General features: G+C 36.8%; 1 protein-coding gene across 7 annotated transcripts in view; it reads right to left on the bottom strand.

The window, feature by feature from the left end:
• The window catches only part of BCAS3 (BCAS3 microtubule associated cell migration factor), an 818,800-nt gene that overhangs the window by 672,791 nt on the left and 130,700 nt on the right, over positions 1-15,309 (bottom strand). For all 7 annotated transcript variants that reach the window (XM_072136426.1, XM_072136427.1, XM_072136425.1 and 4 more), the window contains one exon: positions 7,672-7,748. In XM_072136426.1, the coding sequence (XP_071992527.1) occupies positions 7,672-7,748 (77 nt within the window). The remainder of the gene's footprint in view (positions 1-7,671; positions 7,749-15,309) is intronic.

Genomic DNA, 15,309 nt, shown 5'->3' with positions numbered 1-15,309 from the left:
GGCCCAGTTAACATAATAGTGATTTCATTGGTTCTTTGCTTCTGTTATTGTGCGTGACAACTAGACTACAAAGATCAGATATTGAAAGTGAGACATTTTACCATAAAAAAAAAACAAAAAAATCATTTAGAGCTTGATGGCAGAAACACATCTCAAACAAATTGTGACAGGGCAATAAAGTTTTTTTGTGAATAATTAGAAAATTCCATTATAATTAATAAATAATAATTCCTTTATTTTTATAGCGCACACATATTACGCAGTGCTACACAGAGCGTGCCAAATCAGTCACTATCTACAATACATAATAAAATCAAAAGATTCAGAGAATAAGAAAGAATCCATGTCTGTAAGGGACTAAGCTGATATTAAATATTGGACGCTTATAAAGGGAGGAGTGTTCCATTATTAAACAGTATTGAATTTTCTAATCTGAACAGTTTTTTAAATTCTGCCAGTGGCTGGAACTAGCAGTGCGAATGCATGCATGTGCGTATGCTAATTGTACTAATACACTACCATACATTATACATCTTTGCATTCATTTTTGTTTTACATTCATTTGATTTTACACTGCATGCCAACATTTTAGGAATTGAGATTGTAGTATTGGCATCTCATATCACAAGAAAAGAGTTAGTGTACAGCTAAAATAGTCATAGATAGATTACATGAGAAGCATGATGTATTACAAAACATAAAAATAAAAAATAAACTGTAATAGAAGGAAGGTGTAAACAGCAACCACATCCGGCAGAGAGCTTTCATTTTAGAATAAAGACATCTCTACTTTCTGAATTATTGGATTGACCTTCATTTCCAGCTGGGATAACATTTTACATACTTCAGTGCACAAGTTCAATAAATAAACTTATGAACTTGAGAGATAATGCACAACTGATGCACTCTCTCGTATATAGTAACCATGGTGTATTAATGTGCATTCAGTACTGACAGTCTTCTTCTAAATGAACGTCTCCATGTGCAAACCCTCCACTGAGATTACATTTTAATGGACTACTAACAGGTTCTAATGACAGAGTGTTAATCATTATGGAGTTCTATCAATTGCATAGTCTCATTACACTAAGAATAAATCATTTTAATATGCACCTGTTGTGGAACTAGAAGAGAAAATATTCTCCACTGGCATATTATAGTATGTATAGTTCTAACACAGGCGCCATGCCAAATGTATGCATTTATTATTAGTAAGTTTATTAGGCTACATTGCAGATCTCATGGGCACATGTGACATGCATATATGTATTTAGTTAATTCTGGAATCCAGCATTATAGTTCACATACTTTGGTGCTCATCCTTAGGGGCTCTTTCACATTGGCATATTTTTCCACATTTATGGTTTAGTGATTTCCACGGATATCTCACAAATCCATTGTTTTCAATGGGTGTTTTCACATTAGCTTATTTTTTTACTGATCTGCTGTCCGTGGAAAAAATATTGAAACATGTCCTATTATTTTCAGGATTGCAGATCACAGAAGGCAATATAAGTCTATGGGTCTGCAAAAAAAGTGATAAAACTGAGAAACCAGGTGTTATGTTTTCAAAGCCAAAGGGGGACACAACGGAGTCAAAATGCAATGGATGCTTAATGGAAGTGCAGCTCAACTACCAATGTGAAACTACCCTTACACAATCGGGCTATTTGCACACAACAGTTTTGGCAACGCTTATCCCTCCCATTTGCACCCAGTGGAAATGGGCTGTGAACTTTTCCATGTTTGTGGCCCGTTTGTGCACACTGCTGTGTGCATAAAGCCTTAGTCAAAGCATTTTTTTTCAGCATAAAGATTTCATCCTCTTTTCCAATCCAAGCACCATAGTTCTAGTGGTTAGATTGCTGTTGTGACACTAAACAGTACCCAACATTAAAAAAAAACAAACATTACAGACAGTCTGTATGGCAAATTCTTGAACACAGCCTTTACATCATAACCGTTAGAATATCAGATGACAGATAATGTCCCAAAAATTTGGGGCAATGCAGTCAAAAATGTAACCAAGTGATCATTGGATGACTTCAAAAGAGGAAACACACAGAACATTTTCAACTTCTGAATTGCAAACAGATTCTATGTAAGGGTAGATGTATCAGAAGTGTCTGAGAGGAAAACTGTTTTTGTTGATCATGGGAACCAGTCAGAGCTCAGCTTTCATTTTATAAATTGCTGGAAAATGAAAGCTGAGCTTTGGTTGGTTGCCAAGATCAACAAAAACAGTTTTCCTCTCAGATAATTCTCGCCCATTTAAATTTAATTTAATAAATGTGGGAGAAAAAAAAATAGATTTCTTGTAAACATTTCTAAGTTTGCTCTTTTACCCTTTTTTGATGTTGTTTGGGGTTTTTATTTCATATTTTATAATTTTTTGCCACTTGTATAAAGTTTTTTTTACTTTTTTTACATTTATTCCAAAAATCTAAGAATGCTCTTGGTGTCATTATGTTTAATAGTCAATGTCCTCTTTAGTAAAATGCCTGAAAAAAAACCCAATAAAATCTAACCAAACAAAGCAAGAAAAACACTTGTTGAATATTAATGCCATTTTTTTCACAAGCTCAAAAGAACTCCTGAAAAAATGGTGTGTGCAAGAGGCCTTATACATGACATTATCCAGCAGAAACCTAATTGTTGGCGCTATATATGTAACTACTAATGTGTAACTCATGAATCGTTACTGGGTAAGTAGTACAGAGGTCATTAGTGGAAAGGGACAATAGTGAATGAGAGATGCAGTGTGTTCTGATGCTTGGCTTGCATGGTAAGGGTTCATTCTGGCAGACAGGAAGAGAGTCTGCTGCACGCCACACACATATAAATAGAACATCATTCCTAAACTCATTCTCAAAGACCTAGGATTCCATTTGTTTAGTAAATATTCCCATGGGATGTTTTACCCGTCTTTCCTGTTAAGTACAATTGTTTATCTGATGCCTTCAATTAAATGCGAGATTAAGAATTAGGAAAGGCTTTTGCCTTCCAAGGAACATCATTAGATTTCATGTTTCAAACAGAAATTTACTGCTCAATGTTGTCCACACAGTGTATTTGCAATAAACACGCATGCTTTATATCATTATATAGAATTTTTAGATTTAAAATCATTTGCTAATACTTAATACTTAAAAGGGTATTCCAAGAATAAGCATAATTAATATTCAAATGGGTCATTAAAATATAACATAATATTTAATAAGTTGTTATTCAGAATTTTGTTCCCCTTAGCAGAAAAATGCTGCGGATATATACTATAATAAATAATTAAAATGCTGCTGGCCCTTTAATCAGTTCATTGATTTTGTCATTGTGGAAGAGATACAGGACAGAAGATGGTGGCTAATCGCATGCCCACGTCACAGGCCCTTTACATGCTTGGGCAGGTCATGTGATCAACACAATGGGGTTAGTTTACTAAGGGTACGCAGACTGTGCAAACGTCGGATATTCCGATGATTACCGTTTTGCGCCGCATTTAAAAGGGGATTGTGACGCAGCGGACTGAGCGTGGGGTTTAACATTTGAATTTGTGTTGCAAGCTAAGCACTTACATGCACCGGGAAAAAGATGGTGAACTCCGGCAGACCTGAGCGGGGAACAACACAAGCAGGAAATTGGGCGCACGATCTTAGTGAATCGCGCTGGAGTCCATGATCGTCGGACAACGCACAGCGGGTCAGTCTGTGAGATCATCATAAGAGGGATGAGCAGTTGCTGAGAACTTAGGGATAATGATCCTGTGACGGCCATCTGAAAGATAACTATGCCTACTTTAGAAAGCCCATCAAAGCTGTGCTCTGTGATTAATACCATTGAATTTTAATGTATTCATTTATTTATGACATTATGGGTTATTTGATATTTGTATAACATTATTTGTGTCAGGCGTTCATATTCTCAGAATGCCCCTTTAATGTCTGCTTGAAATATGTTTTCTCAAAACTGGAAAGAGGACATAATGGGGCAGATTTATCAAGCTGTCTGAATATTCAGAATATTTCTAGTTGCCCATAGCAAACAATCACAGCTCCCCTTAAAAATATTCATGAGCACTGGTAAAATGAAAGCTGAGCTGTGATTGTTTGCCATGGGCAACTAAGCACATTCTTCCTCTTAGGCAGCTTAATAAATCTGCCCCAATGAGTTTCACAGAGTGGTCCTGATCATTTCCACAACTTGTACCTTTGAGGAATGCTGTGGTTAGGAACCCATGTGATCAGTTTGTGTTTGGGTTTATATAAAATGAGATTTCCCCCATATTAAACTGACTCGCCATGTTTTTGTTTTTTGACTGATAAATAATAGGACTTTGATAGATAAATAGGTGACAGCTTCTCACATGTTACTGATCTTTAGCTACTTCCCTGCTAGTCAGGAACAGGGGCCCCTTTGCAGGACAGCAGGGTAGCATGGAGGGACAGTGAATGGAGAGTACAGGAGGAGGACTGCATCAGGAGAGGTCAGAGCTCTGCCTGTTACTTGTGTTATCCCTGCAGCCTCCTGTGTCACCTGACTAATGGTGGAGGGAGGAAGGGCTGCTACATTGCTATGATCCATGTTAGGGGACGACTCCTCTGTGCAGCAGATAGTCATGTCTGGCTGCAGTTACCTTGTATCTGTTGCTGGAAGCACCTGTGAAGCTGGTAAGCAGAGGCCATCACAGCACAATCTCTGCCCCTCCTCCTCTCTCACTCCCTATTGGCTGCAGTGTGTCAGCTGATCTCTCAGTGTGGAGAGGAGCTGTGAGCCATGGAGTGATCTGTAGTGCAGAGCAGCTGACTGACTCCTTGTGCGCAGACTCGGCCAGATCAGCTGTAGCTCAGGACGGGACACAGCTATCAGCAGGGGGCGCCAGCAACCAGGACAAAAGGAGTTATCTCAGTAAGGCTGCAGATTTTGTAATAAGTGTAAATGGTGAAAGTACTTGTCACAATGCATTGGACCCAATTACAGCCATTTGCTATGGTGACAAAACCCCTTTAAGTATATAATTCCACATGTGTTAATTCATAGTTTTGATGCTTTCAGTGCTAATCTTTAATTTTAATAGCAAGGAAAATACAGAAAACTGAAAGAGAAGGTGTGTCCAAACTTTTGGTCTATACTGTATATGTGGATTCATACAACACGGAAATATAGGAGTGGAGAAATCACACGTTCGTGTGACAGTAGCCGAAGCAGAAATTGTTTACCACATCCCTCCACACACATTAGAAAATCTCAAATGACGGTTATGGTTTCAAAATTCTCATATATACTGTACACTGCAGATATGGGTGTAGAAATTAAAATCCAGGCTGAAATCTGCAATGTATGGACTGGATTCTCTTGCAGAATATATAGATATACAGAGGTTTACTTGAAAGGAGAGATTGGGAATAAAAATGAAATTTCAATATCCAAAGCACATATAAAATTTCTGTTCGAAACATTCTGAATGGTTTCACATTGATCAGAAAAATACTGCACTCTACATCAGACTTTTTAAACTTGGTGTGGGTGATCCTAATCTTGTATCTTTATCAATAGAATAATCCTAAACACTAGAATGCTACCCATATATGACCTTTGTAAATAAAGATCCCCTTGTACCAGCTACAATAATGAGCATTTATGATGTAAATATTTTCTACATTTTAGTTTCTCCTCATTTTTCTTTAAGTCACAAAGCTGTTAAAGACTATACCCTTATATTAAGCAATTTTATGCGTAAGACACAGGCAATCCTTCTTCCCATGAAGTTTTGGCTCCTGAAATCTGAAACTTTTAACAGTGTATATATCTGGAAGTGTAAGCGTCTAGTCATCTGTTATTCTAGCCTTATTTGGATATTCCTGGGAACATCTAAAATAAGGAAATCAAGTTCAATTCCTGTAATCAATGCCACACAAGCAATAGGTGAACACTGACCTCTACTGACAGAAGTTGCTACCACATGTAGCAAAAAAAAAAAAAAAGGCTATTTACATTGCTCTCTATTTTTGAACAATATACAGTACTGAAAACCTGAAGACTGAAGACAATAATATTGATGTATTCTGATAACATAAGTACAAAACAAAATCAAACACAGCCAGCTCACTACTCCAGCATCTAGCTTCCCTGGTGCAAAGAGGCAAAATAGGCAAAGGTTTAGAACACACAAAGAAGAACTCTCCAGCATATCCAGGAAGCATTTAACATATATCCTTTATTTGCTTCTTTTAAAATCTATTACAGGCATAACATGTTACAAGGGGCTTGGAAACAGAGTATAGATCAACACGTTTCACCTACTGTAATTGGACTTAATCATAGGCATGTATTATTTTAGAAATTACAATTTAAATGGGGGGGGGGGAGGGGGCAGGATCACGTGATTCACCACATGATGCTCCATAGGATACGTGTTGGACATGATCGAACATGCAATACCTAAACAGCATACACGTCTAAATACAAAAAAACATATTTAAAATTCTACTTTAAAATCAAAACATATGTAGGACAAATAGAGAAGATAAAGTAAGTATAAACTCTAATCACACCAAAATTTTAAAGACTACAGATCATGCATGGCATATATAATAAAAAAATACCATAACTCGTAATATTATGAAGTTCATATCATAAAATGAGATCCCTTCTTAAAGCGAACCTGTTGCCAGGAATTTTTTTTCTGGTTCCATTACCCTATGCTATTCTGATACTGAATCATTTCATTATTTTTTAAAAGTGTATTATACATTACCCAGTTTCCTGCCAGCAGCCTGTGGTGAGTCCAGGGGGAGGTGAAGCCACAGTGTGTTTGTGCCTGTGTTAGTCTTCTCTCCTCCACACTCATGCAGCTCCCTCACCCCTCCCCACTTCCTGTTAAGTGCATTGAGCAGGCAGGCAGGGGAGGGAGGGAGGAGGATGGTGTGGAGGAAAGGAAGGATGCATGAGGAGACACAGGCACAGATATGCTGCAGCTGCCCCCTCTCCCATGGGACTGACCACATGCTGCTGGCAAGGAGCCAGGTAATGTAAAATAAACTAATATACACTTCTGAAATTAATAAGAATGTTGACAAAGGTATTTTTAAAATCAACATAGCACAGGCTATTGGAACATGTCACAAGCTAAAAATGAAATTCCTGGTGACGGGTTCCCTTTAAGTTTAGTTGTTTAGTGCTCTACTATCGAAAAGGAACATCCATTAAGTTTCTCTATTTACACATTTAGCCCTATGATCTCCTCCCCTCAGTGGTCTGGAGCCTTTTTTATGCCATTCCATACAATTAGGTACACAGTTACAGCTGTATTAGAGGTATCAGATGGAATGGGCAGGCCAACATAATTAATTAGCAGACATTTTCAATTGCTTTTCTGAAATGACACATGACCATGATTAAGTCAACTGGACGAAATGTGTTGATCTATACGCGGTTTCCAAGTGCCTATAACATGTTATGATGGTATTTTAAAAGAAACAAATAATGGATATATCTTAAACGTGTCCCGTGGATGTGCTGAAGATTTTTTCTTTGAACATTAAAAACGTGACAGAATAAAACTACAAAAATTTTACAAAACAATTTAGACAATGAAATAGAAAAAAGATTACAGAATAGACTTTGAATTATTGCAAAAAAAGGCACACTTAAAATTCTGAGACTCTGCAAACTTACTTGTCACAAAAAACTTCTTGGTGAATGTGCAGCTATCAAAAGCAGCAATTTTTTCTTGCAGCACCACCACAAGTACCCTGTCAAAAAAAAAGTCAGTTGTAAGAAAGTGTCGCAGTAACAATTTATATAACATAAGTATAAATGACAAAACATTGTGGTAATGGTAGCTTAAATGAACACTGCTTCAATGTCTGATATCACATGCTGATTGTTTCATAATTAAAAATTTGGTTTAACCCCAACAGCAATGTCTTTTTTTTTTAAAATCCCTAACTGTAGACAGTAACATTTTGTGTTAAAAAGGATTTATCCTTCATGTGAAGTAGCTATGCCAAAAAAGCAAATGCTGTAAGACTATGGCTGGTCCAGCGCTAGAGGGGATATACATCTTGAGAAAGAAATCCAAATGTGTTTGATTCTCAGTTAAGAAAAAAAAACTGTGTGTGTGTGTGTGTGGGGGGGGGGGTTATCTATCGCTGTTTGGTAAATGTTCCCTATATGGGTGGATTTTATTGAATGACAGGTAGGTTGTTAGTGGTACTTGTCTTTCCCATTCCTTCCAGTTCACAACTTGTAAATGATCCTAGGGAAACTCAGGTGACTGGGACTTTTCAGGGTGGTAAAGAAGTTTGCGGAATGTTCTGCAGATGGGCAGAACTTGGCTCTGTCCTGCTCAGGACCATATATGATTGAATGGACTTGAGGTAATCTTACCAGTATAACAGAAAGTTAGCAGAACTTGAGCAGAAGTAAATACTTGTGAAATACTTGTGAAACATTTGAAACAGGATTCATTCGGTGGGTTACATATTCAAAATCATTAGACAGAGAAGATGATTTACATTGCTGTACATTCACATTAGGTTTTTGGACTTTTTGTGCCAAATCTGTTATTTCCTGTTTAACACAAAAGAACAATCTGCAGTTATCATGTTTACAAATTTAGATCTCTGATGCGCTCTCAGGGAAGGAGAGAAAATGCTGTCCTCATGGTTTTATTATTCTCCAGGGTGTGATTGATCAAGTTCAGTTAATGTGACTGTTCCGGTAGTAACTCCCACGATATGGAGCTTGATGAATCAACCCCCTCTGTCTCCATTTCCTTTGTCATTTCCTACTTGCTGCAAAGTCATAATGTTGTTATACATCTCTGCAGTGATAGAAATATGTCCTGTCTCCTATGCAGCAAATGTGGAATGAGTTTTCCACAACTAACTTTATATAACAGTAAAGAAACAGCATTAAAGAAAAATTATTTCTTGTACAGAAAAAGGGACAGAAGTGACAGAAATCCTGAGAGCACTGTGTCCCAGTTAGTTCTGCTACTGTATATTTCCTAATTATTATGCAAATAATATTTTCTCATTTTCAAAATTACCTATATAAATTGCAGTCATTGTAATTTTCCAGACATCAACTATTCAAGTATACAGTATTTTTCGGACTATAAGGCGCACCGGAGTATAAGGTGCACCATCAATAAATGCCTCCTAAAATGTCTAGGTCCATATATAAGGCGCACCGGATTATAAGGCGCATCTGATTATAAGGATGACTGACCAGCAGGTGGCAGACCTGTGCATAGTTCATGGCAGCTGTTGTCTGTCAGTACGGTTCATATATAAGGGGCACTGGACTATAAGGCGCTCCTTTGATTTCTGAGAAAATAAAAGTATTTTTTGTGCGCCTTATAGTCCGAAAAAAAAGGTAGTTGAAATGTTTTTAAACAAACTGCCTATGATAACAGTATATTTTTAAAAACAATAAACACTCAAAATGCATGTTCTTAATAAAAATGATAAGGTTGAAAACTGCTGTGCATAATAATTTAGAACAAAAAAATTGCCATCATAGACACTCCTTTTGATGATGATCCAGAGTTTCTCTATGAGGATGAAGTCAGAGGAGCATGGGGGCCACACCATAAGTTTGTCCCCTTTTATGCCCATAGCAGCCAGAGATGCAGATGTGTTATTTGCAGCATGAGACGGTGCATTATCATGCATGGAAATGATCTTGTTGCGGAATGCCGGGTTCTTCTTCTTGAACCATGGCAGGAAGTACTGTTTGAGAAACTCCACATACATTATGAAGTTCATCTTTACCCCTTCAAGGATCCTAAAGGGGCCGACAATCTTTCTCCCCATGATTAAAGCCCCAAACATTACTCCACCTCATCCTTGTTGGCGCCGTAGCCGTGTTTGCATGGCATGTCCATGTACCAGCCATCCTCCACTCCATCCATCTGGACCATTGAGCATTGCACGGCACTCATCAGTGAACAAAACAGTTTTGAAGTCCCTCTTCATTTATTGTTTGGCCCACTGGAGCCGTTTCTTCTTGTGTGCAGTGGATAGAGGAGTTCAACAGGATGGCTTACGCACAGCTGCAAACCAGTACATTGTAGGATCGATCAGACAACCTAGGGTTAAAGTACCCTAGGGGGTCTGAAAAAAAGTAAAAAAAAAAATAAAATACATTATATAAGTAAAAATCATAAACAAGTTAGTTATCACCACATCCGAAAATGCCCAATCTATCAAAATATAATAACGGAGTTTCACTGTGTTTAACCCTGTAATGGAAAATAGCACCCGAAGTAAAAAATTACACTTTTTTTGCCATTTTGAAAAATATTAAAAAATTCAATAAAAAGTGATCAGAATGTTGTACAGTCCTTAAAATAGAACAATTGAAAATGTCATCAAAAGTCGCAAAAAATGACACCACCCACAGCTCCATACACCGTGATGTCATCGGGGAGCGGCGATCGGTTGCCATGACAGCCTCGGGTCTCTCAAAGACCCAAGGCTGTCTCGTTTCAATCCATTGATTACAATGTGTGATTTGCATATTGTAATGAATGAGGAGGAAAATCCCCATATACTGCCATTCAGAAGTATGGAAGTTTATGGTAGTATCAATTGGACAACCTAGGGTTAAAGTACCCTAAGAAGTCTAAACAATAGTAAAACTAAAAAAAAATTCTTTTTAAATTATAATTAAAAAAATGAAAAATTCAAAACACCCCCCTTTCCCTAGAACTGATACAAATATAAATAAACAGTAAAACTCACAAACACATTAGGTATCACCGCATCCGAAAATGCCCGTTCTATCAAAATATACACGGGCAAGTCAGACGAAGCGCTGCTGCGCGAAACAGCTGTCATGTACCCTGTATATTTGTGAGTCCCTGCGTCTACCCCTCCCTTTGCATGTTTTCGACACGTCATGGTTTTGTGAGTATCACTAATAAACCGGAATGAAATAAGAAGAATTGTGGTGAGTACCATTCTACGGTTTTCTCCATTGCAAAAGAGATCATTGTCTTTCTTGAAGAGCACCACCTGTCTATCCACTAAGTCTGACTTATCCTGTATATAAATCCGACAATTATAGAATGGATATCTAATCATACGAAGTAGTGCCATCCCACCTTTCCCTCTGTCTCCATCTATCAAAATATAATAACCGTTTTTCACTGCATTTAAGCTCGTAACGGAAAAGAGCACTCAAAGTCGAAAATGGCACTTTTTTTTGCCATTTTGAAAAATATAAAAAAAATCAATAAAAAGTGATCAAAAGGTCGTACAGTCCTAAAAATGGTAGCATTGAAAACTTCATCAAAAGTCTCAAAAAAAGATACCACCTACAGATCTGTACACCGAAGTATAAAAAAGTTATTAGCGCCAGAAGATGGCAAAATAAAAACAAAATTCTACACAAGTTTCTAATTTTTTGTAAATGTATGAAAACTTTATAAAACCTTTACAAATTTGGTATCCCCATTATCGCACTCACCCAACGAATAAAGTAGACTGTCATTTGTGGCCCACATTGAAAGCTGTAAATTCTAAGCCCACAAGAAAATGCAGCAAATGTGTTTTTTTCACCAATTTCACTGCATTTTGAATTTTTTTCCCACTTCCCAGTACATGGCATTGAAGAATAAATATCATCTCTATAAAGTGCAATTTGTTACGCAGAAAACAAGCTGTCACAGAGCTCTTTATGTGTAAAAAAAAAAATTATATATTTTTGATTGTGGGGAGTGAAAAATAAAAATGAAAAAACAAAAAGGACGAGGTCCTTAAAGGGTTAATGACAAACAAAAATATTCTTACCTTATCATTCCTAAACACTTTTTTCATAATAATTTGGAACACTGTGTATATGGGCTTCTAGATAATACTGGAGTTTATTTAAGCTTGTCCTATTCTAGGAAGGGATGCATTTTTGAAAATGATACAAAACAAATGCAGTCCTGTGATGAGCACAGGTTTGCCAATACTGAATCTGTCAAACTTGGTGCTCTCTGACAAATTCCAATCGCCATGCATGATGTTGGATTGTAAGCACAACATTAACTTGTGGGTGTCAGGACCTTTTACCACCCTCATGTTTCTGACAGTTTGAGAAGGCATGAATATTAATGGGCTGCTGAAGGTCATTTTGCAGGGCTCTGGCACTTTTCCTCCTTTTACCTCTTACAACCCCCTCTACATCTCCCCGTTTACTGGCCTGTATTCTGGTATCTGCTTCATTGTTCTGGACACTGTGCAGACACGGACAGATCTAACCTTTTTTGCGACAGCCCACATTGAGGTGCCGTCCTGGAGGAGCTTCACTACTTGAGCAAATTCCTCATATTACCTCAAGGGTTAACAAAATGCAAAAACGTCCAAAACAACAGCCAAAAAATATCAGCTGTTCTATTTGCAGGAGACTTTGATTTACAAATCAGCAACCCCTAACTTGTTAAATTGTAGAGATGGTTGTAGAGTTTGCTTCCCCAACTGAGCCCAGGTACAGAAAAGGCCAGTTAAATGTAAAAACACTGGTATTATAAAGGGCACATGGAGGGTGGAGGGCTCGGTTGCAGATTTTCTCTGGGCTCAGGAGCATAAAATTATACCTTTACATACAAATGTACACATTCCATTGAACAGATCAAGTTTTTGGCATATATTCTGTATGTCTGAATCTTTTGTTTAGAGAAAAACAAAAAACTCCACATGAAAGACAATGCTCCTCTCTCCACTGTGCTCTCATTATCAAATTTCATGCTCTTGAGTTACATGTTTACAGAACTGTACAAACAGATCAAGGAAACATGACAAAAATGAGAAAACATATTTTCTCTTGTTGACCAATATGTTAGAAAATCAACGTCACATTTATGCCTAACAAATAGCAAGAATAAGGGAAGAAAATCATACCAAATCAAATAAACAGCTTAATTCAATTTAAGTCTGGGAAACCTTTGTCAATATGACAGCTCCGATCAATCGCTAATAATTTCACATGTCATTCATGTATCCATTTCTTCTAAAATGAACACACGGTCCAAAACTTTGGATCAGCCCAAAATGGAAGACTACTGTATTCACAGTTTGTTATATCACTGGTCAGATTTCAATTTTGTAGATTGGGATTATTAAAATAAACATTAGAAAAATCCAAGCCTTTCCTCAAATTAACCCCTACGGGACTCAGCCTCTTTTAGCCTTAAGGACGTGGCCCCATTTTTCAAATCTGGCCTGTGTCACTATAAGTGGTTATAGATTTGGATCGCTATGAGATATCCAGGGGATTTTGAGATTGTTTTCTCGTGACACATTGTACTTCAAATTAGTTTAAAAATTTGGATGAAATCTTTTGTGTTTAGTTGAAAAATGAAACAAAATTTGGCAAAAATTTGGAAAAATTCTTTATTTTCAACGTTCTAAATTCTCTACTTTTGATGCAGATAAATAAATTCATAACTTACATTTCCCAAATGTCTGCTTTATGTTGGAAGGTTTTTTAAGATTCCACATATTTTACTAGAATGTTATGAGGCTCAGAATTTAGGTATCATTTTTCAAATTTTTTGTAAAATCACCAAAACCTGTATTCAGATGGACCTGGTCAACTACTAATTGACACTGAGAGGCTTAAGTAATAGCTAGACTCGTAAATTACCCCATTATGGAAACTACACCCCTCAAAGTATGAAAAACCACTTTTAAGAAGTTTGTTAACCCTTTATGTGTTTTATAGGAGTTAAAACAAAATGGAGGTGAAGTCTGCAAATTGTAATATTTTTTCACAATACACCCATTTTGGGTGCAAAATAAAACATTTACAATGGATTAAATGAAAAAAGGCTCCACAAAAGTTTGATACCCAATTTCTCCCGAGTACACTGATACCCTATATTTGGTGGTAACCTGCTGTATGGGCGCACGGCCGGGCATAGAAGGGAAGGAGGCGCCATGCAGATCAGATTTACTATGCCAAATTGTACAGGCTATAATTTATTTTTTTTTATTGTGGACCTATAGGGGTTTATTACTTTTACCACATGAGATGCATTTTTCTGGTACGTAATTTTGGGGCATCTATAGCTAATTGGTGAGATTTTATTAACTCTTTGTTGGTGGAGGAAATTAAATTCATCAATTTTTAGGAACATTTTTATGTGTTTTTTTTGGCTGTTAACCATACCATAAAAATAGCATATTATTTTTTTATTCGATTACGAATATACCTCATTTATATAGATTTTTTTACCTCATTTTTAATGAATAAAAAGTAATTTGGCAAAAATGATGTTAATTTTAGCATCACCTTCTTTCATATACATAACTTTTTTATTTTTTGCCTCACAAATCTGTTTAAGGGCTTATTTTTTGCCAGAAGGATTGTTTTTTGAAGTGGTCTTATTTTTGAGTGCATAACATTTTTTAAATCACTTTTTAGAGCATTTTTATATGGTATTAATTAAAAATTATCTTTTTTTGGAGCGTTTTGTTTTGTTTTTTTTATGGGGTTCACTTTGCGGATCTAATAACGATTCTGTTTTATTATGCAGATTGGTATGGACGCAGGGATACCAAATATGTGGGGGGTTTTATGTATTTTATTCAATTGTACTGAATAAAAACTAATTTGCAGAACATTTTGTTCATTTTAGCATCACCATCTTTTCATATGGTCACCATCTTTTTATTTTTCGGCTGACAAATCTGGTTAGGGGCTTAATTTTTGCGAGAAGAGTTGTTCTTTTTAGTGAGCATATTTTATAGTGTAGAACATTTTTTATCACTTTTTAGAGCATTTTTTTTAAAGATATTAATGAAAAATTATCTTTTTTCGGAATGTTTTTTTTCCTACGGCGTTTACCGTGCGGGTCCAGTAGCATTTCTGTTTTATTATACACATTGTTACGGACGCGGCAATACCAAATATGTGGGGGATTTTTGTGTTTTTATACTTTATTAAGTGTTTTTATGGGAAAGTGACATTTTAGGGGCTGATATTTTTATATATTTATTTTTTATTTATTCTAATGTGTAGTGTTTAGTGTTTTTACATGTTTTTACTTTTCCATACTTGAACTTGAACCAGCGATGCTCTGATCGCTGGTTCAAGTTTAATACACTGCTCTACAATACTTCTTCGTTGTAGAGCAGTTTAAACTGTCTGAGCATGCAGAGCATGCACAGACAGTTTAAAGTCAGACCTGGAAGGGGTCTGACTGCACAGAAGATCGGGCAGTCCCGGGGCACTCGGCAGTCCTCGGGGCTGCCCAGAAGTGGATCGGATCCCCCGGTAAGCGTCACGGGGGATCAGATCCATAGCAGGAACACC

This window comes from Engystomops pustulosus, chromosome 2, assembly GCF_040894005.1.
Source record: "Engystomops pustulosus chromosome 2, aEngPut4.maternal, whole genome shotgun sequence".
Classification (NCBI taxonomy): Eukaryota; Metazoa; Chordata; class Amphibia; order Anura; family Leptodactylidae; genus Engystomops; species Engystomops pustulosus.
Note: the sequence above shows the minus strand (reverse complement) of the source record. Positions and strands in the feature narration are given on the sequence as shown.